Genomic DNA, 27976 nt, shown 5'->3' with positions numbered 1-27976 from the left:
TACGGTGGGGTTAGATTTGGGCAGGACGGTGGGGTTAGGTTAGGGCAGGACGGTGTGGTTAGGTTAGTGCTGGATGGTGGGGTTAGATTAGGGCTGGACGGTGGGATTAGGTTCGTGCTGGATGGTGGGGTTAGGTTAGGGCTGGACGGTGGCGTTAGGTTAGGGCTGGACAGTGGACTTAGATTAGGGCTGGACGATGGGGTTAGATTACGGCTGTGCAGTGGGGTTAGATTAGGGCTGTGTGGTGGGGTTAAATTAGGGCTGTGTGGTGGGGTTAAATTAGGGCTGTGCAGTGGGGTTGGATTAGGGCTGGACGGTGGGGTTAGATTATTGCTGGTCGGTGGGGTTAGATCAGGTCTGGACGGTGGGGTTAGGTTCGTGCTGGATGGTGGGGTTAGGTTAGGGCTGGACGGTGGCGTTAGGTTAGGGCTGGACAGTGGACTTAGATTAGGGCTGGACGATGGGGTTAGATTACGGCTGTGCAGTGGGGTTAGATTAGGGCTGTGTGGTGGGGTTAAATTAGGGCTGTGTGGTGGGGTTAAATTAGGGCTGTGCAGTGGGGTTGGATTAGGGCTGGACGGTGGGGTTAGATTATTGCTGGTCGGTGGGGTTAGATCAGGTCTGGACGGTGGGGTTAGGTTCGTGCTGGATGGTGGGTTAGATTTGGGCAGGGCGGTGGGGTTAGATTAGGGCTGGACGCTGGGGTTAGATTTGGGTAGGACGGTGGGGTTAGATTAGTGCTGGACGGTGGCGTTACATTAGGGCTGTGCGGTGGGGTTGGATTAGGGCTGTGCGGTGGGGGTTAGATTAGTGCTGGACAGTGGGGTTAGGTTAGGGCTGGACGTTGGGGTTGGATAAGGCCTGGACGGTGGGGTTAGATTAGGGCTGGACGGTGGGGTTAGATTAGGCCTGGACGCTGGGGTTAGATTAGGGCTGGATGGTGGCGTTAGGTTAGGGCTGGACGGTCGGTTTAGGTTAGGGCTGGACGGTGGGGTTGGAGTCGGGCTGGACGGTGGGGTTAGATTAGTGCTGGACGGTAGGGTTAGATTCGGGTTGGACGGTGGGGTTAGATTAGGGCATAACGTTGGGGTTAGATTACGGCTGTGCGGTGGGGTTAGATTATGGCTGTGCGGTGGGGTTGGATTAGGACTGGACGGTGGGGTTCGATTAGTGCTGGACGGTGGAGATAGATTAGGCCTGGATGGTGGGGTTAGATTAGGTCTGGACGGTGGGGTTAGATTACGGCTGTGTGGTGGGGATAGATTAGGGCTGTGCGGTGGAGTTGGATTCGGGCTGTGCGGTGGGGGTTAGATTAGTGCTGGACGGTGTGGTTAGATTAGGGCTGGACGGTGGGGTTAGGTTCGTGCTGGACGGTGGGGTTAGGTTCGTGCTGGACGGTGTGGTTAGATTAGGGCTGGATGGTGGCGTTAGGTTAGGGCTGGACAGTGGATTTAGATTAGGGCTGGACGATGGGGTTAGATTACGGCTGTGCAGTGGGGTTAGATTAGGGCTGTGTGGTGGGGTTAAATTAGGGCTGTGCGGTGGGGTTGGATTAGGGCGAGACGGTGGGGGTTAGGTTAGGGCTGGACGGTGGGTAGGTTAGTGCTGGACGATGGGGTTAGGTTAGGTCTGTACGGTGGGTTTAGATTAGGGCAGGACGGTGGGTTAGATTTGGGCAGGACGGTGGGGTTAGAATAGGGCAGGACAGTGGGGTTAGGTTATGGCTGGACGGTGGGGTTAGTTTACGGCTGGATGGTGGGGGTTAGATTAGGGCTGGAGAGAGTTGTTAGATTCGGCCTGGATGGTGGGGTTAGGTTACGGCTGTGTGGTGGTGTTAGATTAGGGCTGTGCGGTGGGGTTGGATTAGGGCTACATGGTGGGGTTAGATTAGGGCTGGACGGTGGGGTTAGATTAGGGCTAGACGGTGGGGTTAGGTTAGTGCTGGATGGTGGGGTTAGATTAGTGCTGGACGGTGGGGTTAGGTTAGTGCTGTACGGTGGGGTTCAGATTAGGGCTGGACGGTGGGGTTAGATTTGGGCAGGATGGTGGGGTTAGGATAGGGCAGGACGGTGGGCTAAGGTTAGTGATAGACGATGCGGTTAGGTTAGGGCTGGACGGTGGGCGATACATTTAGGCTGTACGGTGCGGGTTATGTTAGGGCTGGACGGAGGGTTTTGGTTTCGGCTGGACAGTGGGTTTTAGTTTGTGCTAGACGGTGGGTTAGGTTAGTGCTGGATAGTGGGGCTAGGTTAGGGCTGGACGGTGGGTAGGTTAGTGCTGGACGATGGGGTTAGGTTAGGTCTGTACGGTGGGTTTAGATTAGGGCAGGACGGTGGGTTAGATTTGGGCAGGACAGTGGGGTTAGAATAGGGCAGGACAGTGGGGTTAGGTTATGGCTGGACGGTGGGGTTAGTTTACGGCTGGATGGTGGGGGTTAGATTAGGGCTGGACAGAGTTGTTAGATTCGGGCTGGATGGTGGGGTTAGGTTACGGCTGTGTGGTGGTGTTAGATTAGGGCTGTGCGGTGGGGTTGGATTAGGGCTACATGGTGGGGTTAGATTAGGGCTGGACGGTGGGGTTAGATTAGGGCTAGACGGTGGGGTTAGGTTAGTGCTGGATGGTGGGGTTAGATTAGTGCTGGACGGTGGGGTTAGGTTAGTGCTGTACGGTGGGGTTCAGATTAGGGCTGGACGGTGGGGTTAGATTTGGGCAGGATGGTGGGGTTAGGATAGGGCAGGACGGTGGGCTAAGGTTAGTGATAGACGATGCGGTTAGGTTAGGGCTGGACGGTGGGCGATACATTTAGGCTGTACGGTGCGGGTTATGTTAGGGCTGGACGGAGGGTTTTGGTTTCGGCTGGACAGTGGGTTTTAGTTTGTGCTAGACGGTGGGTTAGGTTAGTGCTGGATAGTGGGGCTAGGTTAGGGCTGGACGGTGGGGTTAGATTAGGTCTGAACGATGGGGGTTAGATTAGGGCGAGACGGTGGGGGTTAGGTTAGGGCTGGACGGTGGGTTTTGATTTGGGTTGGACGTTGGGGTTAAATTAGTGCTGGACGGTGGGGTTAAATTAGGGCTGGACGGTGGGGTTAGATTTGGGCTATACGGTGGGTTTAGGTTAGGGCTGGACGGTGGGGTTAGGTTAGTGCTGGACGGGGGGGGTTAGGTTAGGGCTGGACGGTGGTGTTAGATTAGGGCTGTGCGGTGGGGTTGGATTAGGGCTGGATGGTGGGGTTAGATTAGGGCTGTGCGGTGGGGTTAGATCAGGGCTGTGCGGTGGGGTTAGATTAGGGCTGTGCGGTGGAGTTAGATTAGGGCTGTGCGGTGGGGTTGGATTAGGGCTGGACTGTGGGGTTAGATTACGGCTGTGCGGTGCCGTTTAGGTTACGGCTGTGCGGTGGGGTTGGATTAGGGCTGGACGGTGGGTTAGGTTAGGGCAGGACGGTGGGGTTAGGATAGTGCGGAACGGTGGGGTTAGATTAGGGCTGGACGGTGGGGTTAGATTAGGGCTGTGCGGTGGGGTTGGATTAGGGCTGGACGGTGGGGTTAGATTACGGCTGTGCGGTGGGGTTAGATCAGGGCTGTGCGGTGGGGTTAGATTAGGGCTGTGCGGTGGAGTTAGATTAGGGCTGTGCGGTGGGGTTGGATTAGGGCTGGACGGTGGGTTAGGTTAGGGCAGGACAGTGGGGTTAGGATAGTGCGGAACGGTGGGGTTAGATTAGGGCTGGACGGTGGGGTTAGATTAGGGCTGTGCGGTGGGGTTGGATTAGGGCTGGACGGTGGGGTTAGATTACGGCTGTGCGGTGGGGTTAGAATAGGGTTATGCGATGGGGTTGGATTAGGGCTGGACGGTGGGGTTAGATTACGGCTGTGCGGTGGGGTTAGAATAGGGTTATGCGATGGGGTTGGATTAGGGCTGGATGGTGGGGTTCCATTAGTGCTGGTCAGTGGGGTTAGTTTAGGTCTGTACGGTGGGTTTAGATTAGGGCAGGACGGTGGGTTAGATTTGGGCTGTGCAGTGGGGTTGGATTAGGGCTGGACGGTGGGGTTAGATTACGGCTGTGCGGTGGGGTTAGAATAGGGTTATGCGGTGGGGTTGGATTAGGGCTGGATGGTGGGGTTCTATTAGTGCTGGTCAGTGGGGTTAGTTTAGGTCTGTACGGTGGGGTTAGGATAGGGCAGGACGGTGGGCTAAGGTTAGTGATGGACGGTGCGGTTAGGTTAGGGCTGGACGGTGGGGGTTATGTTAGGGCTGGATGGAGAGTTTTGGTTTCGGCTGGACAGTGGATTTTAGTTTGGGCTAGACGGTGGGTTAGGTTAGTGCTAGATGGTGGGGTTAGATTAGTGCTGTACGGTGCGGGTTAGATTAGGGCTGGATGGTGGGGTTAAATTCATGCTGGATGGTGGTGTTAGAGTAGGTCTGTACGGTAGGGTTAGATTAGGGCAGGACGGCGGGGGTTAGATTAGGGCTGGACAGAGTTGTTAGATTCGTGCTGGATGGTGGGTTTAGATTACGGCTGTGCGGTGGTGTTAGATTAGGGCTAGGCGGTGGGGTTGGATTAGGGCTGGACGGTGGGGTTAGGTTAGGGCAGGACGGTGGGGTTAGATTAGTGCTCTACGGTGGGGGTTAGATTAGGGCTGGACGGTGGGCGTTAGATTTAGGCTGGACGGTGGGTGTTAGGTTAGGGCTGGTCGGTGGGTTTCGGTTTGGGCTGGATGGTGGGTTTTAGTTTGGGCTGGACAGTGGGTTAGGTTAGTGCTGGACGGTGGGGTTAGATTAGTGCTGTATGGTGGGGGTTAGATTAGGGCTGGACGGTGGGGTTAAATTCGTGCTGGATGGTGGGGTTAGATTAGGGCTGGTCGGTGGGTTTCGGTTTGGGCTGGAAGGTGGGTTTTAGTTTGGGCTGGACAGTGGGTTAGGTTAGTGCTGGACGGTGGGGTTAGATTAGTGCTGTACGGTGGGGGTTAGATTAGGGCTGGACGGTGGGGTTAAATTCGTGCTGGATGGTTGGGTTAGATTAGGGCTGGACGGTGGGGTTAGATTATGGCTGTGCGGTGGTGTTAGATTTGGCCTGTGCGGTGGTGTTGGATTAGGGCTGGACGGTGGGGTTAGAGTAGGTCTATACGGTGGGGTTAGACTAGGGCAGGACGGTGGGTTAGATTTGGGCAGGACGGTGGGGAGAGGATAGGGCAGGACGGTAGGGTTAGGTTAGTGCTGGATGGTGGGGTTAGGTTAGTGCTGTACGGTGTGGGTTAGATTAGGGCTATACGGTGGGTTTAGGTTAGGGCTAGACGGTGGGGTTAGATTAGGGCTGTGCGGTGGGGTTAGATTTGGGCAGGACGGTGGGGAGAGGATAGGGCAGGACGGTAGGGTTAGGGTAGTGCTGGATGGTGGGGTTAGGTTAGTGCTGTACGGTGTGGGTTAGATTAGGGCTATACGGTGGGTTTAGGTTAGGGCTAGACGGTGGGGTTAGATTAGGGCTGTGCGGTGGGGTTAGATTAGGGCTGTGCGGTGGGGTTAGATTAGGGCTGTGCGGTGGGGTTAGATTTGGGCAGGACAGTGGGGTGAGGATAGGGCTGGACGGTGGGGTTAGGTTAGGGCTAGACGGTGAGGTTAGATTAGGGCTGGACGGTGGGGTTAGATTTGGGCAGGACAGTGGGGTTGGAGTAGGTCTGTACGGTGGGGTTAGATTAGGGCTGGATGGTGGGGTTAGGTTACGGCTGGACGGTGGGGTTAGGTTACGGCTGGACGGTGGGGGTTAGCTTAGAGCTGGACGGTGGAGTTAGATTAGAACTGGACGGCGGGTTCGATTAGTGCTGGTCGGTGGAGTTGGATTAGGGCTGGACGGTGGGGTTAGATTACCGCTGTGCGGTGCGGTTTAGGTTATGGCTGTGCGGTGGGGTTGGATTAGAGCTGGACGGTGGGTTAGGTTAGGGCAGGACGGTGGGGTTAGGATAGTGTGGAACGGTGGGGTTGGATTACGGCTGTGCGGTGGGGTTGGATTAGGGCTGGACGGTGGGGTTAGATTAGGTCTGTACGGTGGGTTTAGATTAGGGCAGGACGGTGGGTTAGATTTGGGCAGGACGGTGGGGTTAGGATAGGGCAGGACGGTGGGCTAAGGTTAGTGATGGACGGTGCGGTTAGGTTAGGGCTGGACGGTGGGGGTTATGTTAGGGCTGGATGGAGGGTTTTGGTTTTGGCTGGACGGTGGGTTTTAGTTTGGGCTAGACAGTGGGGTTAGATTAGTGCTGTACGGTGCAGGTTAGATTAGGGCTGGACGGTGGGGTTAAGTTCGTGCTGGACGGTGGTGTTAGAGTAGGTCTGTACGGTGGGGTTAGATTTGGGCAGGACGGTGGGGTTAGGATAGGACTGGACGGTGGGGTTAGGTTACGGCTGGACGGTGGGGGTTAGATTAGGGCTGTGCAGTGGGGTTAGATTAGGGCTGGAGGGTCGGGTTAGGTTAGGGCAGGATGCTGGGGTTAGAGTAGGTCTGTACGGTGGGGTTAGATTAGGGCTGGACGGTGGGGTTAGGTTAGGGCTGGATGGTGGGGTTCTATTAGTGCTGGTCGGTGGGGTTAGATTAGGTCTGTACGGTGGGGTTAGATTAGGGCAGGACGGTGGGTTAGATTTGGGCAGGACGGTGGGGTTAGATTAGGGCTGTGCGGTGGGGTTGGATTAGGGCTGGACGGTGGGGTTAGATTACGGCTGTGCGGTGGGGTTAGGTTCGTGCTGGACGGTGGGGTTAGATTACAGCTGTGCGGTGGTGTTAGATTAGGGCTGTGCGGTGCGGTTGGATTAGGGCTGGACGGTGGGGTCAGGTTAGGGCAGGACGGTGGGGTTAGAGTAGGTCTGTACGGTGGGGTTAGACTTGGGCAGGACGGTGGGTTAGATTTGGGCAGGACGGTGGGGTTAGGATAGGGCAGGACGGTGGGGTTAGGTTAGTGCTGGATGGTGGGGTTAGGTTAGGGCTGGACGGTGAGGTTAGATTAGGGCTGGACAGTGGGGGTTAGATTAGGGCTAGACGGTGGGGTTAGATTAGGGCGAGACGGTGGGGGTTAGGTTTGGGCTAGACGGTGGGGTTAGGTTAGTGCTGTACGGTGGGGGTTAGGTTAGGGCTGGACGATGGGGTTAGATTAGGGCTGTGCGGTGGGGTTAGATTAGGGCTGTGCGGTGGGGTTGGATTAGGGCTGGACGGTGGGGTTAGGTTACGGCTGGATGGTGGGGGTTAGATTAGGGCTGAACGGTGGGGTTAGATTAGGGCGAGACGGTGGGGGTTAGGTTTGGGCTGGACGGTGGGGTTAGGTTAGTGCTGTACGTTGGGGGTTAGGTTAGGGCTGGACGATGGGGTTAGATTAGGGCTGGACGGTGGGTTTAGATTAGGGCTGTGCGTTGGGGTTAGATTAGGGCTGTGCGTTGGGGTTACATTAGGGCTGTGCGGTGGGGTTGGATTAGGGCTGGACGGTGGGGTTAGATTATGGCTGTGCGGTGGGGTGAGATTAGGGCTGTGCGGTGGGGTTGGATTAGGGCAGGACGGTGGGGTTAGAGTAGGTCTGTACGGTGGGGTTAGATTAGGGCAGGACGGTGGGTTAGATTTGGGTAGTACGGTGGGGTTAGGATAGGGGAGGACGGTGGGGTTAGGTTAGGGCTGGACGGTGGGGATAGATTAGTGCTGAACGGTGGGGTTAGATTAGTGTTGGTCAGATTGGGAAAAGGAATTGGGCTTTATTAGTTCGGTGGATGACTAGGGCTGGACGGTGGGGTTTCGATTAGGGCTGGACAGTGGTGTTAGATTAGGGCAGGAGAGTGGGGTTAGATTAGGGCTGGACAGTGGGGTTAGATTAGGGCTGGACAGTGGGGTTAGATTAGGGCAGGAGAGTGGGGTTAGGTTAGGGCTGGACGATGGGGTTAGATTAGGGCTAGACGCTGGGTTAGATTAGGGCTACACGGTGGGTTAGATTAGGGCTGGACAGTGGGTTAGATTAGGGCTGGACGGTGGGGGTTAGATTAGGGCTGGACAGTGGGGTTAGGTTAGGGCTGACAGTGGGGTTAGAATAGGGCTGGACGGTGGGGGTTAGATTAGGGCTGGACGGTAGGGGTTAGGTTAGAGCTGGACGGTGGGTTTTGGATTGGGCTGGACGGTGGGTTTTGGTTTGGGCTGGATGGTGGGTTTAGATTAGGGCAGGACGGTGGGGTTTAGATTAGGTCAGGACGGTGGTGTTAGGTTAGGACTGGACGGTGGGGTTGGATTAGGGCAGGACGGTGGGGTTAGAGTAGGTCTGTACTGTGGGGTTAGATTAGGGCAGGATGGTGGGTTAGATTTGGGCAGGATGGTGGGGTTAGGATAGGGCAGGACGGTGGGGTTAGGTTAGTGCTGGATGGTGGGGGCTAGGTTAAGGCTGGACGGTGGGGGTTAGATTACGGCTGGAGGGGAGTGTTAGATTCGGGCTGGACGGTGGGGTTAGGTTAGTGCTGCACGGTGGGGTTAGATTAGGGCTGGACAGTGGGGTTAGATTAGGGCTGGACAGTGGGGTTAGATTAGGGCTCGGCGGTGGGGTTAGGTTAGGGCTGGGTGGTGGGTTTTGGTTTGGGCTGGACGGTGGGTTTTGGTTTGGGCTGGACGGTGGGTTTTGGTGTGGGCTGGACGGTGGGGTTAGGTTAGGGCTGGACGGTGGGGTTCGATTAGGGCTGGACGGTCGGGTTAGATTAGGTCTGGATGGTGGGGTTGGATTTGGGCAGGACGGTGGGTTAGATTTGGGCAGGACGGTGGGTTAGATTTGGGCAGGACGGTGGGTTAGATTTGGGCAGGACGGTGGGTTTAGGTTAGCGCAGGATGATGGGGTTAGGTTAGGGCAGGATGGTGGGTTACATATGGGCACGATGGAGGGTTTAGATTAGCGTAGGATGATGGGGTTAGATTAGGGCAGGACAGTGGGGTAGATTAGGGCAGGACAGTAGGGTTAGATTAGTGCTGAACGGTGGGGTTAGATTAGGGCTGGTCAGATTGGGAAAAGGAATTGGGCTTTATTGTTTCGGTGGATGACTGGGCGCATATTTTACAACTAGTCAATACTTCCTCTATCTGTTCTAAATCCTCCCTAATTCAATTTAAACTTGTCCATAGAGCACATATGTCTAAAGATAAATTAGCTCATTTTTATTCTCACATTAACCCTCTTTGTGACAGATGTCATGGGGATATAGTTTCCTTAACTCATATGTTTTGGTTCTGTCCTACTTTGGAAACTTTTTCGAAAGACATGTTTAATATTATTTCAAAGGTATTGAATATAGTTATTTCTCCCCATCCTATTACTGCTATCTTTGGATTACCTAAAATTTCTAGTAATCTTTCCCCTTCAGCCCGTAGAATGATTGTATTCTTACTTTAATGTCGAAAAGATGTATTTTACAACACTGGAAGGAAATTAGTGCTCCAACTACGTTCTTTTCATTTTCCCAGACGATACTATGTTTAAATTTGGAGAAAATTAGAAGTAATCTTTATCATTCTTCAGTTAAATTGGAACAGACCTGGAGATCTTTTACTCAACATTTTTGTTTATTGTAACTTTTTTTCTCTCTCTGTCCATATTTACATTCCCTTCTTGCTTTTTAACTGCTTTTAATGGAGGTCGGGTTTGAGGACGTGATTGTTTTAAGTTGTTTAACTCTACTTGATAGCTAGCTAGACCATTGCTTTGCTTTGCTTTTTAGATTAGTTGCACAGTGGTTTGGGTTTGTTTTTTCCCTTCCTTATTGATATGTATGAAAATTAGTATACTATTATATTTACTTGTTATTTTATATCTAAACTGCACTGTTTGTAATAACTTCTTTTTGTGTATTAATATCTCCTGTAAAGTTATATTGCAACAGTGTATTAGTGCCTATATGGTTTACCTTTTGTGTACTAATTCAATAAAAAGATTTAAGAAGAATAGATTAGTGCTGCTCGGTGGCGTTAGATTAGGTCTGGACGGTGGGTTAGATTAGGGCTAGACGGTGGGTTAGATTAGGGCTGGACTGTGGGTTAGATTAGGACTGGACAGTGGGGTTAAATTAGGGCTACACGGTGGGGTTAGGTTAGGGCTGGACGGTGGTTTAGATTAGGGCTGGACGGTGGGTTAGATTAGGGCTGGACGGTGGGTTAGATTAGGGCTGGACAGTGGGGTTAGGTTAGGGCTGGACAGTGGGGTTAGGTTAGGGCTGGAAGGTGGGGTTAGATTAGGGCTGGACGGTGGGGTTAGATTAGGTCTGGACTGTGGGGTTTAGATTAGGGCTGGATGGTGGGGGTTGGATTAGGGCTGGATGGTGGGGGTTGGATTAGGGCTGGACGGTGGGGGTTGGATTAGGGCTGGACAATGGGGGTTAGGTTAGAGCTAGACGGTGGGTTTAGGTTGGGACTGGACGGTGGGGCTAGGTTACGGCTGGACGGTGGGGTTAGGTTAGGGCTGGATGGTGGGGTTAGGTTCGTGCTGGATGGTGGGGTTAGGTTCGTGCTGGACGGTGGGGTTAGATTACGGCTGTCCGACGGGGTTAGATTAGAGCTGTGCGGCAGGGTTGGATTAGGGCTGGACGGTGGGGTTAGGTTAGGGCAGGACGGTGGGGTTAGATTAGGGCAGGACGGTGGGGTTAGATTAGGGCTGGTCGGTGGGGTTAGATTAGGTCTGGACGTTGGGGTTAGAGTAGGTCTGTACGGTGGTGTTAGATTATGGCAGGACGGTGGATTAGATTTGGGCAGGACGGTGGGGTTAGGATAGGGCAGGACGGTGGGGTTAAATCAGGTTGGACAGTGGGGTTGGGTCTAGTTACAGACAGATGCTGGATGGTGGGGTTGGGTTTGGATGGTGAGGTTGGGTTTGGATGGTGGGATTAGGTTTGGATGGTGGGTTTGGGTTTGGATGGTGGGATTAGGTTTGGATGGTGGGTTTGGGTTTGGATGGTGGGATTAGGTTTGAATGGTGGGTTTGGGTCTAGTTACAGACGGGTGCTGGGTGTTAGGGGTAGGTTTGGGACGGTGGGGTTAGCAAATTCTAATTTGTCTGACACAGATGCACATGGATTGAGAGACTTCTTATTGTGTATTTTCTGTGATTTCTATGTTTAATTCAAGTGAATCCATTAGAGTAAAAATACCAATACACAAAACGTAGGTATCCACAAGCAACAAACATACCATGATTTCTGTCTTCTTCCTGCGGAGTATTGGCGGGGTTGAGTTCCTCTATGTAGGTCTGTGACAGTTTTCTGAAGAAGGAAGGAGGGGAGTCCAAAGAAGAGTTTGCTTGGACTGAAAGTGGCAAGGGCATAGAGAAGGCACAAAGCAAGTCCAAGGAGCATTGGGTAAATGTCAAGCAGATCAGCAAAGTCAAAAAAGAGGATCAGAATTTAAGTATCAGTGGCAGCCATTGCAAGTTTAAGGTGAAATAATACCAAATTGTACCAGAAAATTTCAGATTAAAAGATCAAAAGAAGTAGAGAAACACACAACACAAAACACATGGGGGAAAAATAACCTGTTAGCTGTTGAAAAGAAAAGCAAATCAAATTACAGAGTCACATTTTGTAACCATTCATCCCTACAATGTCACACCCAACAGTCTAGCCTAAAGCTGCTGAGTTCAATGTGCCGCTCCACAGCTTTACATGGAATTGATTGTAAAGGGCTGCACTGGTCAAAAGAACATTAACATTTAGTGCTAGCTACTCGCATCTTTACCACTAAACTGCTCTGTCCACTAAACTTCATTCTTTGCTTCACATTCATTCCAAATTAGCCTTAATGTATTCAAGGAATTCCTCCTCAAAGCTTAACATTTAACATAACTGATCTTGTTTAAGTTGGTATGGTATGAGTGGAGACGAGTTTCCACTGATATAACTATTTAATAAAGCATGTCAGCAGCTGATCAAGGATGAGAAACAGTTTATGACAACAATGTCGAGAGTATTGATATTTATAAATAATGTAGAACACTCTCCATGAATTCAAAGTAACTTCATGTGGTTTGGTTGAAACTTTTACCATTTAAACATTAATTACAATAGCAACACTTGGAATCAGAGATCCTATTTAGCAATTAATTACTACAGATGTCAAGTATGTCTAAACAAACACAAGAACTCTATCAGACCCACTCCCATTTTATAACCATAACTGGAACAATCAGCAAACGTGAACACAAGGGTCAGTACTAGTTTAACTGATCAGATTTCAATTGCATTTGATAAATTGAACAGTAAAACAAAATTAATTGTCATTTATTTCCAGGTTTAGAAATAATTTGCTCAATTGGTATACGTTGGAAAATGTTGTATTTTGTGCAATCGAGTCAAAGTACTTCCACGGATTCATAAGAGAAAGGGGAGGGGGGAGGGATGGATGGGGGATAAGAGAGAAGGGGCAAGAAAAAGCAGGGGGTGAGGGAAGCAAAGGAGAGTGAGGACAAGGCCAAGTGATGTGGAGATGGGTGGCAAAGAAGAAGTGGGAATGAGGGGAGGGGGCACGTGGGGGGAGGGACAAGAGGATCAAAGGTTAGTGGACAAGGGAGAGGAGGGATGAGTGGGAGGAGGGGCAGAGCAACAGACAGGGTGTGTGTGAGAGAGAGTGTGAGAGGGAGGGCAAAAAAGAGGACAGGAAAAGTGCGAGAGCAAGGGAGGGAGAGAGAAAGGAAAAAACACAGAGCAGAAGTAGATTGTTTTTTTAAAGGGCAAGTAATTGACTTTGGACAAAAATCATAAACTTAATATTACAAGGTGCTTCTAAAAATGGGCGACAAATGGAAGAATACAGATGGAAAATTAAGCTTTGTCTTCTATAAATAGGACAGATGGAGAGAAAGTAAGAGGGCATGATGAATCTCTATTACCAGTTAGGTTGTAGTGAAATCAGCGTCTTGTTTAAAGGTTTTTGTTAGAGGAACTTTGGGAAAAGTCCTGCAGAAATTCATCTGGATAATATCAGGGATAAAAGCAAAGCCAGCTGGGAAAGAAATTGAGAAACTTGAAAGATATTAAGAAGTGTGAGGTAAAGTGAGGATGTTGATGGACATGTACTATAGTTACTGATAATTTAGAGTCTGATAAGTTCCATGATCTTTCTTTCTTCTGCAATACAAATATCGCTACTGTGAAAGAAAACACCTAAACTTTGAAATATATCACATCAATTGGTCAAGTTGGAGCAAAGTTAACCCAAAGTATTTTATTTTGTAGAACTGCTTAGATGCACAATAATGCTCTCTTCATTCAGTCAGTTCAAGGTACTTTTTTTATGGGCCTCAGGGATGAATGTGTCCTTGGCAAGGCTGCATTCATCATGGAGAGAGAGGAGGTTAAGCTTTCTGCTTTCAATGCTCTGGTTTCTGCAGCAACTGTATCTAAAAGTTGTGTACAACACTTACATTCTTGCCGATGACTTGCAAGGGACTGTAATCATGTACTCATGGTCCACCTGCTCTTGGAATTCGCACCACTTGGGGTCAAGTGCAGGAGATACTTTTGAATTATTTTATAATGCGCCTATATGGTGTGCTTTTGGAGTAAGAGAGTTGTTATTAAGCCTTGAGATATTGGTGCCAGACATCAAAATGCTATTCATTGGATGACGGATTTTTTTTTAAGGACTACCGGGACTTATGGGAAGAAAACTGGAACAAGATGATGAATCTGATATGAACACACTAAATGGCATGGCAAACGAATGGCCTATCCTTCTCCTATTTTTCAACTTTCCTCTATTTCTTCTTCCATTGCTGGAGCTTCATTGCTGCTTGAGTGGCAAGTACTCTATTACAATTCTGTCCATGCAGAAATAACACTCACTGAAAGACTGGTGTAATTTTGGCCTATATAGGATCCGATTACATATGCGGTCAAGTTATTGGCAAAGAACTTAAGGTAGTTATGGCATGATTGAGAGGTTGATTGACAGGAGGTGCAAGACACAGGAACCTGGGCGACTGTCAGGAGGGATAGAGGGGATAGCCGGCCAGTGTAGGGTAACCTTGTGGCCATTCAGTAACAAGTATATTGTTTTGGATACTGATGTCAGGGTGGGCTGGGGGGGGTGGGGTGTGAAATGACCTAGCAGAAGAAAGTCACAGTAGTCAGGTTTCTTGCACCAATTCAGCTCTGTAACTCAGAAAGGAATGGCAGAGAAGAGGTAAGAAGTAGTAATAGAAGATTTATTGATTACTGAAACAGTTCTGTTGACATCAACAAGATTCCCAGATGGTATGTTGCCTCCCAAGTGCCAAGAGAGTTCAAGATGCTCGATGGGCCAAGGTTGTGATTCAGGATTGCTAGTTGCCAATTGCTAGTGAAGCCAGAAATAGGAAGATCATACAGTTTAACACATGACCAAGGAGATGAGGCAGGAGGGTGGCCTTCAGATTTTAGGTCATTGGGTTTTCTTCCAGGAAAGGTAAAACCGGTACAGATGGGCTGGTTTGCACCTGAATTGCAAGAGAACCAATATTCTTGTGGAAAGGTTTGCTAGCGCTACTCCAGGAAGATTTAAACTAGAGTTGCAGGGAGATGGGAACCAGAGATCCAGACAGTGGAGTGGTGGTGGGAAAAGGCAAAGTTAAGCCTAGGTGCAAAGGCAAGAATCAAAAAGGTGGGACACCATGAGGGAAATCAGTAGGGCTGAGCATGGTTGCGTATATTTCAATGCAAGGATTATTATAGGAAAGGCGGAAGAGCTTAGAGCATAGATCAGCACGTGGAATTAAGACATTGTAGCCATTAGTGAGATCTGGATGTAGGAGGGGCAGGACTCACAATTAGCATTCAAGGTTTCCTTGATACAGTGGGAGGGATTAAAGAGGGAAGGTTAGCATTACTAATTAGGGGAAATGTCACACAAATACTCCCAAATGGTAGACTGCACAGATCATCTGAGCCTATATGGGTGCAACTGACCAATTAGAAAGGAATGACATTAATAGGATTATATTACAGACCACCCAACAGTCAGCAGGATTTAGCAGCGCAAATTTATAGAGATAGCAGACAACTGCAAGAAACAAATGGTTATGATAGTAGGCTATTTCCACAGATGGACTTAGTCTCCCATACTGTAAAAAGACTTGATGGGATAACATTTGACAAATGTGTTCAGGAAAGTTCCTTTAAACAATCTACAGTGATCCCAATGAGAGAGAGTGCAATACTGGATCCCCTATTAGGAAACAAGACGTGACAAGTGACAAAAATGTGTGTAGGGGAATACTTCGTATCTTGTAATCACAATTCCATTAGTTTTGAGATAATTATGGAAAAGGATAAGATTGGTCCTTGGGTTGAGATTCTAAATTGTAGAATGTCCAACATTGACGGCATCAGGAAGCATCTGGCAAGTGTGGATTAAGATAGGGGGTTGCTTGGTAAATGGGAGGGCTTCAGAAGTGAAATTTTGAGAGTACAGAGTTTGTATATTCCTGTCAGAATAAAAGGAAAGGCTAGCAGGTTAGGGAACCTTGTTTTTCCAAAAGATTTCAAGGCCCTGATTAATATGGAGATACACAGATAGTTAGGAGTAAAGCATTTGAGGAATGAAGTATTCTCTTGCATTATATGAAATGCAAGAGAACATGAAGCAACTCAGGAGGGCGAAAAGAAGACTTGAGACTGCTCTGGCAGACAAAATGAAGGAGAATCCCTCAGGTTTCCTCAGATATATTAAGGACAAAAGGACAGTAGGGAAAAAATGTGTCTAATTATAGGTCAGCATGATCATCTATGCATGGGGCCGAACGAGATGGGAGAGATCTTCAAGAGATTTTCTGCAACTGTGTGTACACAGTCAAAACAAGTAAGGACATGGACTATATACAGAAGGGACAATGCTTGAGTAAAATTAAGGAGGATAAATCTCTAGGAGCTGCAAAGGCATACCTGTGGACCTTGTGGGAGGCTAGTGCAAAAATTGCAGGGACAATGGCAGAAAGGTGCTGAACGACGGCAGGATAGCTAATGAAACTATAATGCAGCTATAAAGAAGTCAGGATAGTGGATATACTTCATAAGGAGTTTGAGGAGATTTGGTTTGTCACCTAAAACACTCAGAAACATCTACAGATGCACCATGGGAACATTCTGACTGGCTGCATCATTGTCTGGTATGTTGGCACTACTGCACAGGATTGAAGTAGGCTGCAGAGAGTTATAAAATTAGTCAGCTTCTTCATGGGTGCTAGCCTCCATAGTATCCAGGACATCTACAAGGAGTGGTGCCTCAGAAAAGTGGATTCCATCATCAAGGACCCCCACCACCCAAGACATGCTTCTTTGCATTGCTACCGTCAGGAAGGGGGGTAAAGAAGCCTGAAGGCACACACTTAGTGACTCAGACACAGCTGGTCCCCCTCTGCCATCCGATTTCCAAACAGACATTGAACTCATTCTGATTTTAATGTTGTTCAAGGAAGGCTCCAAGAATAAGAAATTATAAGCCTGTAGTGGGTGATTCACTGGAAGGTACAGTATTCTAAGACCATAAGATATAGGCGCAGGATTAGGCCACTTGGCCCATCGAGTCTGCTCCGCCATTTCATTGTGGCTGATCCAATTTCCTGCCTTCTCCCCGTATCTCTTCATGCCCTGACCAATCATGAACTTATCAACGTCTGCCTTAAATATTTATAAAGACTTGGCCTCCACAGCTTCCTGTGGCAAACAGTTCCACAGATTCACCACTCTCTGGCTAAAGAAATTCCTCTTCAACTCCATCCTAAAAGGATGCCCCTCTATTCTGAGACTGTGTCCTCTGGTCTTAGACTCTCCCACCACAGGAAACATCCTCTCCACATCCACTCTATCAAAGCCTTTTGCCATTCGATAGGGTTCAATGAGGTCACTCCTCATTCTTCTGAATGCTAGTGACTACAGGCCCAGAGCCATCAGACCCATCATATGCTCTTCATATGACAAACCATTCAATCCTGGAATCGTTTTTGCGAACCTCATTTGAACCCTCTCCAGTTTCAGCACATCCTTCCTAAGATAAGGGGCCAAAACCTGCTCACAATACTCCAAATGAGGCCTCACCAGTGCTTTATAAAATCTCAACATTATACCCTTGTTTTTATATTCCACTCCTCTTGAAATGAATGCCAACATTGCATTTGCCTTCCCCAATATTGACTCACTTCCAAATGAACTTTAAGAGATCTTGCAGAAGGACTCCCAAGTCCCTTTGCATTTCAGCTTTTGGTATTTTCTCTCCATTTAGAAAACAGTCAACCCTTTCAATTCATCTACCAAAGTGCATGACCATACACTTCCTGACACTATATTTCATCTGCCATTATTTGCCCATTCTCCTAATCTGTCTAATTCCTTCTGTGGCCTCTCTGCTTCTTCAAAACTGCTTGCCTTCCACCTATCTTCATATCATATGCAAACATAGCAACACAGCCATCAATTCCATCATCCAAATCATAGACATATAATAAATAGAATCGGTCCCAAAACAGAGCCCTGTGGAACACTGCTAGTCACCGGCAGCCAGTCAGAAAAGGCTCTCTTTATTCCCACTATCCTTTTGTTACAATGTGTTTCATAGAAACATAGGAAAACCTACAGCACAATACAGGCCCTTCGGCCCACAAAGCTGTCCTTACCTTAGAAATTACCGAGGGTTACCCACAGACCTCTATTTTTTTGAGCTCCATGTACCTGTCCAGGAGTCTCTTAAAAGACCCTATCGCTGGCAGCCCATTCCACCACTCCCTGCGTAAAAAACTTACCCCTGACATCTCCTCTGTTCCTACTTCCAAGTACATTAAAACTGTGCCCTCTCATGCTAGCCATTCCAGCCCTGGAAAAAAGACTCTAACTATCCACGCGATCAATTCCTCTCATGACATTATACACCTCTATCAGGTCATCTCTCATCCTCTGTCATTCCAAGGAAAGAAGGTTGAGTTCACTCAACAAGGCATGCTCCCCAATCCAGGCAACATCCTTGTAAGTCTCCACTGCACCCTTTCTATGGTTTCTACATCCTTCCTGTAGTGACGTGACCACAACTGAGCACAGTACTACAAGCGGGGTCTGACCAGGGCCCTACACAGCTACAACATTACCTCTCGGCTCCTAAACTCAATCCCACGATTGATGAAGGCCAATGCACCATATGCTGCATAACCATGGAGTCAAACTACGCAGCAGTTTGAGTGTTCTATGGACTTGGACCCCAAGATTAGATTAGATTCAACCTTATCGTCATTGTGCCAAGTACAGATACAAACCCAATGAAATGCTGATCCTCCACACGGCCAAGAGCCTTACCATTAATACTATATTCTGCCATCATATTTGACCTACCAAAATGAACCACCTCACACCTATCTGGGTTGAACCCCACCTGCCACTTCTCAGCCCAGTTTTGCATCCTATCAATGTCCCGCTGTAACCTCTGACAGCCCTCCACACTATCCATAACACCTCCAACCTTTATGTCATCAGCAAATTCACTAACCCATCCCTCCACTTCCTCATCCAGGTCATTTAAAAAAATCCTCCTAATATGACAGATTCTCTCTTTCAGTTTAAACCATTTCAAAGAGGGTTGATAGCTATAATCTATAAACAGTTACTGAATTCACGAATGATATCTAATGATAAATTTAACGAGCTTGGGAATCAGAATTTCAAGAGTCATTTTCAGATAATCAATGGAGTAAAATTTTTCATTTGGTTAATAACTTATCTATTTGTGTCTGTCATTCCTGAGCATTGGGCCTATATGTCAAAGGATAAACTAGCCCGTATTTTTTCCAATATTAATCCTATTTGCGACAGATGTAATATTGAGATGGCCACTTTAACTCGTATGTTTTGGTCTTGTATAAAGCTAGATAACTTTTGGAGAGATGTTTTTAAAATGCTATCAAAAGTTTTGGATCTGGATTTACAACCTAATTTACTTTCGGCAATGTTTGGGATTATCCCATCGGAAGCAGAAAATATTCCTGTTTCTGCTCAACGTATGATAGCCTTTTCAACTTTATTAGCTAAGAGAGCCATTTTATTGAAGTGGAAGGGCTCTAATCCACCTACCGTCTTTTTTAGGCTTTCCTCCATTATGTCCTGTTTAAGTTTAGAGAAAATAAGAAGTCAGACATTTGATACATAGTGAGAGTAGGAGTTCGGCACGGACTAGAAGGGCCAAGATGGCCTGTTTCCGTGCTGTAATTGTTATATGGTTATACATTCTTTAAATTTGAGCCAATATGGCGACATTTTATTCTATATTTTCATTTGATTTATTACCCTTCCAATTTTTTTTTCAAAGTTTTGGATTTGATTAGAAAGTCTTCCTTTTTTCTTGGTTGTATCCTCCGAGTGGACTTCCCAGTCCCCCTTTTTCTTTCTTTTTTTTAGTGCAGTGGGGTTTTTTTTCCTTTCATTTTAAATTTAAAGTTTTTTTCCTCTCTTTATCAATTCATTGGAGGGGAATTAGTTGTCCTTTTTTATTATATATTGCATATTTGCTTATTGCTATGTGTGATTATGACAATATCTATTTCATCTTTTGTTTATATTGTTGCTGATATATATATATATATTTGAGATACTTCTCCCCTTGTCTATATATATGTTTTCTCTAAATTAATAAAAAGATTAGTAAAGAAAGAAAGAAAGAAAAATCCCAAAGAGTAGGGGTCCCAGAACAGATCCCTGAGGCACACCACTGGTGACCGACCCTCATGCAGAATTGACCCGTCTACAACCACTCTTTGCCTTCTGTGGGCAAGCCGGTTCTAGATCCACAAAACAATGTCCCCTTGGATCCCATGCCTCCTTACTTTCTCAATTGCATGGGGTACCTTGTTAAATGCTTTGCTGAAATCCATAAACACTATATCTACTGCTCTACCTTCATCAATGTGTTTAGTTACATCCTCAAAAAATTCAATCAGGCTCGTAAGGCACAACCTGCCTTTGACAAAGCCATGCTGACCAGTCCTAATCATATTCTACCTCTCCAAATGTTCATAAATCCTCTCTCAGGATCTTCTCCATCAATTTACCAACCACTGAAGTAAGATTCACTGGCCTATAATTTCCTGGGCTATCTCTACTCCCTTTCTTGAATAATGGAACAACATCCGCAACCCTTCAATCCTCTGGAACCTCTCCTGTCCCCATTGATCATTGTCAGAGGCTCAGCAATCTCCTCCCTCGCCTCCCACAGTAGCCTAGGGTACATCTTTTCCGGTCCAGGTGACTTATCCAACTTGGTGCTTTTCAAAAGCTCCAGCACATCCTCTTTCTTAATATCTACATGTTCAAGCTTTTCAGTCTGCTGTAACTCATCCCTACAATCGCCAAGATCCTTTTCTGCAGTGAATACTGTAGCAAAGTACTCATTAAGTACCTCTGCTATCTCCTCTGGTTCCAACACACTCTTCCACTATCACACTTGATTGGTCCTAATCTCACATCTTATCCTCTTGCTCTTCACATAGTCGTAGAATGCCTTGGGGTTTTCCTTAATCCTGTCCGCCAAGGCCTTCTCATAGCCCTTTCTGGCTCTCCTAATTTGTTTCTTAAGCTCCTTCCTGCTAGCCTTATAATCTTCTAGATCTCTATTATTACCTGGTTTTTTGAAACTTTCGTAAGCTTTTCACCACTTCTTGACTAGATTTACAACAGTCTTTGTACACCACGGTTCCTGTACCCTACCATCCTTTCCCTGTCTCATTGGAATGTACCGATGCAGAACATTTGCCACATTTCTTCCGTAAGTTTCCCTATTTATACTTCCAAGTTCCTTCCTGGTAGACTCATATTTCCCCATACTCCAATTAAACATTTTCCTAACTTGCCTGTTCCTTGGACATTAAGCTCCCAGCTATAATCTTTCAGCCATACTTCTGACACCTACATCATCACACTTCCCAATCTGCAACTGTACTGCAAATTCATCTACTTTATTCCATAGACTGTGTGCATTCAAATACAACACTTTCAGTCTTGCATTCACCCTTTTTGATTATGTCGCACCACGCTCAACATTTTCATTCTGAACTTTGTCTGAGGTCTTACAAACATCTGCCTCCACAACCTCTCCACCAACTGTTCTCGCACTCTGGTTCCCATTCTCCTACAACTTTAGTTTAAACCCCATTGTGCAGCAACAAACCTTCTCGCTAAGGGACCAGATATATAAGTAAGTCTGATCTTCTATGTAATCCCTTATCATTACTGCAATCCTGTCCTCCCCTCTTTCCTTCTGAATCACAGAGAACAGGTCGCTTTGGCGTCCCTCGGTAGAACACCCCGTCCCCTACAGCATTTGAAGTGGTTCTTGAGGGGAATGTCTGCAGAGTTCTCTGCACTGGCTGTCTATTCCTTTTCCCTCTTCTGACAGTCACACTGGTACTTGACTCCTGTAACTTTGGTGTGACTAATCCCCATATCAAGTATTTCAAGAATCTCACCTGGTACTTCAGCACCAGCTCCATAGCCAAGAAAGCCCAGCAGCAACACACATCAAAGTTGCTGGTGAACGCAGCAGGCCAGGCAGCATCTCTAGGAAGAGGTGCAGTCGACGTTTCAGGCCGAGACCCTTCGTCAGGACTAACTGAAGGAAGAGTGAGTAAGGGATTTGAAAGTTGGAGGGGGAGGGGGAGATCCAAAATGATCCAAAAAGAGTAAAACAGGCTTTGCAGGTTAATATATAATTAAAAGGTCTTCAAGCTTTCCATCCAGCATAAAAAGAAACTTAGCCAATCTTAGTGATTATCATAAAGGAGGTGACCTGGATTGTTGCCTAGTCTATATATGACTTCAAATGTTTTCTCAGTCATGTCCACAGAATCTTGTGTCTAATTTCTGACTATGGAATCCCCCATCACTACTGCAGTCCTCTTCTCCCCACTTCCCTTCAGAACCACAGCACCAGACTCTGTGCCAGAGACTCAGCTGCTGTGGCTTACAACTGAACCCATGGGGGACTAATATCCTCATGGGCAGGTTTGCCAGAGCTGTTCAGGAGAGTTTAAACTAATTTGGCAGTGGGATGGAAACCAAAGTGATAAGGCTGAGGATAGGCATTTGGTGTACAACTAGATGCAGTGCCTAGTAGACTCTCACGAAGGCTAGACAAATGATAGGGCAAAACTGCAGTCAGTGGGATGAGTTGAAGAGTAACGCGGGGGGGAAAAAAATCGAAAACGGTGAAGAATACAGGACTGAAGGTGTTATATTTGAATGCAAGCAGTATTCAGAATAAGGTCTTGTAGTGCAGTTAGACATTGGTAGGTATGATGTTGTGGCCATCACTGAGTCTTGGCTGAAAGAAGATCGTAGTTGGGAGCTTAACAGCAAAGGATACACCGTGTATTAGAAGGACGGGCAGGTAGGCAGAGGGGAGGGGTGGCTTTGTTGGTAAAAAAAAAAATCAAATCCATAAAAAAAGGTGACATAGGATTGAAAGATGTAGAATCCTTGTGGGTAGAGTTAAGAAAATGTAAGGGTACAAATGCTACAAATTTCGACGGGTAATTGATAAGTTCGTGGCCTAAGGCAGAAGGAGTCAATTTTAGAAAACCTAGCACATTTGTTTTTCCTACATCGTGGAGCATATGGATCCCTTCTTTGTAGAAGTCGGTGTCTTGGACCTCCAGAAGTGGTCCACAGCAGGGGTGATTAATAAGTTCGTGGCCTAAGGTAGAAGGAAATGACTTATTAATTTCAAACTTTCTGCATTTTCACTCAGTGTTGAACTGCACATGCATGTAACGAGAGCTGTATAACTCACCTCCTTCTACCTTGGGCCACAAACTTATCAATCACCCCTGCTGTGGACCACCTGGAGGTCTAAAATGCTCTCGTTACATGCACGTGCAGTTCAACTCTTTAAGTGATAATGCAGAAAGTTTGAAGTTAATAACTCATCTCCTTCTACCTTAGGCCACAAAATTATCAATTATCCCTGCTGTGGAGCACTTCTACAAAGAAGGGATCAGTATGCTCCACGACCACTGGACTAAGTGTGTACATGTAGGAGGGGACTATGTTGAAAAAATAAATGTGCTAGGTTTTCTAAAATTGACTCCTTCTACATTAGGCCACAAACTTATCAATCACCCCTCGTACAATAGGAGACAGAAGACACAAATCAAAAGGGCAATGTTTAGTGATGGGAGATTTCAATATGCAGGTAGATTGGGAAAATAAGTTTGGTGCTGGATTGCAGAGAGAATTTGTAGAATGCCTACAAGATGGCTTTTGAGAGCAGCTTGTGGCTGCATCCACAAGGAAAAAGTCTATTCTGGATTAGGTGTTGTGTAATGGACCGGATTTGATTAGGAGGCGTAAGGTAAAGGAACATAATATAATAGTTAGAAGCAGTTATCATAATATGATATATTTCGCCCTGCAGTTTGAAAGAGAAAAGCTAAAGTCAGATGTATCAGTATTATAGAGGTAATAGAGAGGTTGATTGGAAGAGGACACGAGCAGGGATGACAGCAAAACAGCAATAGCTGGAGTTTCTGGGAGCAATTCTGAGGACACAGTATTGTCTCAAAGAAGTAGTATCCTAAAGGCAGGATGACACAACCATGACTAACAAGGAAAGTCAAAAACAACACAGAAGCAAAAGAGATGGCATATAATAGAGAAAAAAAAACTGAGAAGTTAGGGGATTGGGAAGCTTTTAAAAACCAACAGAAGGAAACTAAAAAGCCATAAGAAGGGAAAAAATGAAATATGAAGGTGAGCTAGCCAATAGTGTCAAGAGGAAACCATAAATCTTTTGGATATACTGCATAAAGAGTAAAAGAGGGGCTGATAGTAGATAACAGACCACTGGAAAATGACACTAGAGAGGCAGTAAAGGGGGAAGTGGAAATGACTGACAAACTCAATGAGAATTTTGCTTTTGTCTTCACGGTGGAAGACTTGGAGTATTCCAGGAGTTCAAGAGTGTTAAGGATAGAAGAGAGTGCAATTGCTCTAAGGAGAAGCTGAATGGTCTGAAGGTAGAAAGTCATCTGGACCACAGGGACTACACCCCAGGGTTCTGAAAGAAGTAGAGAGGAGGGAGAGAGGCAGAAGAAAGGAAACTACAGGCCAGTTAGTCTGACCTCAGTGACTGGAAGGATGTTGGAGTTGATTATTAAGGATGAGGGCTCAGTGTACCTGGGGGCACATGATAAAATAGGCCATAGTCAGCATGGTTTCCTCAAGGGAAAATCTTGCCTGACAAACCTGCTGGAATTCCTTGAAGTAGTAGCAAGCAGTATAGACAAAGGAGAATCGGTTGATGTTGCATATTTGGATTTTCAGAGGGCCTTTGACAAGGTGCCACACTTGAGGCTATTTAACAAACTACGAGCCCATGGTACTACAGGAAAGATTCTAGCATGGATAAAGCAGTGGCTGAATGGCAGGAGGCAAAGCGTGAGACTGGCTGCCGGTGGCCAGAGGCATTCCACAGGGGTCTGAGTTGCAACCAACTCTTTTTGCGTTATATGTCAATGATTTGGATGATGGAATTGATGGCTTTGTTGCAAAGTTTGCAGACTATATGAAGATAGTGGAGGCCAGGTAGTTTTGAGGAATTAGAGAGGGTACAGAAGGACTTAAAGACGGATTAGGAGAATGGGCAAAGAAGTGGCAGATCAAATAGTGTCAGGAAGTGTATGGTCATGCACTCTGTAGGAGAAATGAAAGGGCTGACTATTTTTTAGAAGAATTTTTTAGGAGAGAAATACAAAAAGACAAAAGGTCTTGTGAGTCCTTGTGCAGGATTCCCTAAACATTAATTTGCAGGTTGAGTCTCTGGTGAGGAAGGCATATGTGATGTTTGCATTTATTTCAGGAGGACTAGAATATAAAAGCAAGGATGCAATGTTGAAACTTGATAAAGCATTGGTGAGGCCTTACTTGGAGTATTGTGAACAGGTTTGGGCCCCTTATCTTAGAAAGGATGTGCTGAAACTGGAAACAGTTCAAATGAGGTTCATGAAAATGATTCCAAGATTGAAAGGCTTGTCATACGAAGAATGTTTGAAGGCTCTGGGCCTGTATTCACTGGAATTCAGAAGAATGAGGAGTGACCCTATTGAACCCTATCGAATGGTGAAAAACTTTGATAGAGGGATGTAGGAAGGATGTTTCCTGTGGCGGGAGAGTCTAAGACCAAAGGACACAGCCTCAGAATTGAGGGGTGTCCTTTTAGAACAGAGATGAGGAGAAATTACTTTAGCCAGAGAGTGGTGGATCTATGGAATACTTTGCCACAGGCAGTTGTGGAGGCCAAGTCTTTGTACATATTTAAGGCAAATGTTGACAGATTCTTGATTGGTTGAGACATGATGGAATACAGGGAGAAGGCAGGAGATTAGGGCTGGGAGGAAAATTAGATCAGCAATGATGATGGGCCAAATGGCCCAATTCTGCTCCTATATCTTACGGTCTCATGATCTAAGAATGGAAATTATAGCCCAGACCTCATTGGTTGGAAAGAGGTTGGAGATGATTGTTAAGGATAAGGTCTCAGGGTACTTGGACACACAAGATAAAATAGGTCTAAGTCAGCATGGTTTAAGGGGAAAACCTTGCCTGATAAATCTGTTTGAATTCTTTAAGGAAAAAACAATTACGATAGACAAAGAAGAACTGGTGGATATTCAGATGGCCTTTGACAAGGTGCTGCACTTTAGACTGCTTAACAAGATAAGAAGCCATGGATTATAGTGAAGATTCTAGCATAGATAGAGCAGTGGCTGATTGGCAGGAGGCAAAGTGTAGGAATAAAGGGAGCCTTTTTTCGCTGGCTGCCAGTGACTAATGGTTTTCCACAGGGTCTAGTATTCGGACTGCTTCTTTTTGAGTTATATGTCAATGCTTTCTGACCAAGATTGCAGATGATATGAAGATAGGTGGAGGGGCAGGCAGTGTAGAGGAAGCAGAGAGTCTGCAGAAGGACTTCGACAGATTTGGAGAATGGGCAGTGTCAGATGAAATACAGGGTTGAGAAGTGTATGGTCACACAGTTTGGTAGAGGAAATAAAAATGTAGACTATTTTCTAAATGGGGAAATAGTTCAAAAATTGGAGATGCAAAGGGACTTGGGAGTCCTCATGCGGGCTTCCTGAAGGTTAACTTGCAGATTGAAACATTGTTGAGAAGCATTCATTTCGAGAGGACTTGAAAATAAAAACTTTTTAAGACACTGGTGAGGAATTACTTGGAGTATTACGAGCCATTGTGGGAGCAAAGGGTATGCTGATATTGGACAGAGTGCAGAGAAAGTTCATGAGGATGATTCCAGGAATGATTGGGTTATTGTATGAGGAGCGTTTGATAGCTCTGGGCCTGTACTTGCTGGCATTTAGAAGTATGAGGAGGATCTGACTGAAATCTAGTGAATGTTGAAAAGCCTAGAGGTGAGGAGGAATTTCTTTAACCAGAAGGTGGTGAATCTGTGGAAATCGTTGCCACAGGCAGATGTAGAGGACAAGTCATTTTTAGATTATGAAGACACGTAGTCCTCTTTTATTGTCATTTAGTAATGCATGCATTAAGAAATGATACATTATTTCCTCCGGTGTGATATCACAAAACACAGGACAGACCAAGACTGAAAAAAACTGACAAAACCACATAATTATAACATATAGTTACAACAGTGCACAATGCCATAACTTGATGAAGAAGTCCATGAGCACAGTAAAGTTCAAAGTTTCTCAAATGTCCCACATCTCACGCAGATGGGAGAAGGAAGAAAAACTCTCCCTGCCATGCCGACCACAATCCGACTCTGAGTCATCCGAAAACTTCAAGCTCTGATCAGCTCTTCGACACCGAGTACTGAGCGATTCGACCTCCTTCTCGGTCGCCAAAAGCAGGCAAGGCTGGGGATTTTGAGGCCTACCCTCCGAAAGATTCCCGACCACACAGTAACGACAGCAGCAAACGGGCATTTCAGAAATTTCTCCAGATGTTCCTCTGTTCTTTCACGTCCATTCTCCATCAAATCAGAATTGTCCACGGCCCCTATTTAACAGATACGATATCATTTTTCACCGGAGGGCTGCGCACACACAGGCGCGCTGCCATCTTCTCCTCCCGCCTCTTTTGGTGTATTTAAGGTGAAAGTAGATAGATTCTTGATTGGTCAAGGTGCGAAAGATTATGGGGAGAAGGCAGGAGAATGTGGCTGAGAGGAAAGTTGAATCAGCTATGAAGAAATGGTGGAGAAGACTTGATGGGCCAAATGGCCTAATTCTGCTCCTATCTCATGGTCTTATTCCGGCACCAGCACAGCATGCCCACCAAGTTCACAGAACAACACAAACAGCAACAAAACAACAGGAAAACAAGCCCTGTTTCTCCCACCCCCTCACACACACAAGCAGCCCTCCAACCGCAGGCCTTCAGCAGACTTGCAGGCATTGGGCCTTCAACTTCCCCAGTGGACTTGCAGACTGACAGACCTAGGGTTCCAGCCATCCAGCCTCGACTCCCAGACTACAAACTGACTGTTGGGCTTCAATCTTCATTATCAGCCCCAGGACTAAGCCAATGACAACGAATGGGACTGAACCCCAGGCTTTGCCGATGAAGGAATCCCGAAGTCTGGACTCTCCAAAGACCAGGACCCTGAACGTAAGCCTTGAATTCCGGTCACATCAACTGTATACCTTGAGGATCACCAGCCCTTGTGCCTCCTGGACTCACAGAACTCAGATCCTGAAATCCACCAAAGACTTGCTGATATGAGGGGTGGTAGGGTTATTAGCCCTTACCCTTGGTGGAATGACATCCAACCATGGATGCCCTTCATCCCAAGTCCACCAAGAATAGGAGCCAAGCACATGATTATACTTTGCAGATGGTTGCATTTCAATGCATGGATTGCAAAGGGAAGTGAGCTTTCCACTCCTGGAAAATTTCCCCAATGAGTCTGAGCCTTTCCCACAACACTCACCATAAAACAAGAGCTCCCTT

At 46.8% G+C, this 27976-nt stretch overlaps 1 protein-coding gene across 14 annotated transcripts in view; it reads right to left on the bottom strand.

The window, feature by feature from the left end:
- Nucleotides 1-27976, bottom strand: part of lrch1 (leucine-rich repeats and calponin homology (CH) domain containing 1) — a 397317-nt gene that overhangs the window by 87756 nt on the left and 281585 nt on the right. For 8 of the 14 annotated variants that reach the window (XR_011886381.1, XR_011886379.1, XR_011886380.1 and 5 more), the window contains one exon: nucleotides 11175-11288. The exons of 2 other annotated variants lie outside the window; for them this stretch is intronic. Coding sequence is in view for 7 of the 12 variants with exons in the window: in XM_072260922.1 (XP_072117023.1) it covers nucleotides 11175-11288 (114 nt within the window). In the remaining 5 variants the exon portion in view is untranslated. Of the gene's footprint in view, nucleotides 1-11174; nucleotides 11289-21453; nucleotides 21597-26557; nucleotides 27023-27976 lie in introns of those variants that run through there. 4 more of the 14 variants (XM_072260925.1, XM_072260926.1, XM_072260929.1 and 1 more) reach the window with 3 other exon arrangements.

The sequence above is a fragment of the Mobula birostris genome, chromosome 6, assembly GCF_030028105.1.
Source record: "Mobula birostris isolate sMobBir1 chromosome 6, sMobBir1.hap1, whole genome shotgun sequence".
NCBI lineage: Eukaryota > Metazoa > Chordata > Chondrichthyes > Myliobatiformes > Myliobatidae > Mobula > Mobula birostris.
Note: the sequence above shows the minus strand (reverse complement) of the source record. Positions and strands in the feature narration are given on the sequence as shown.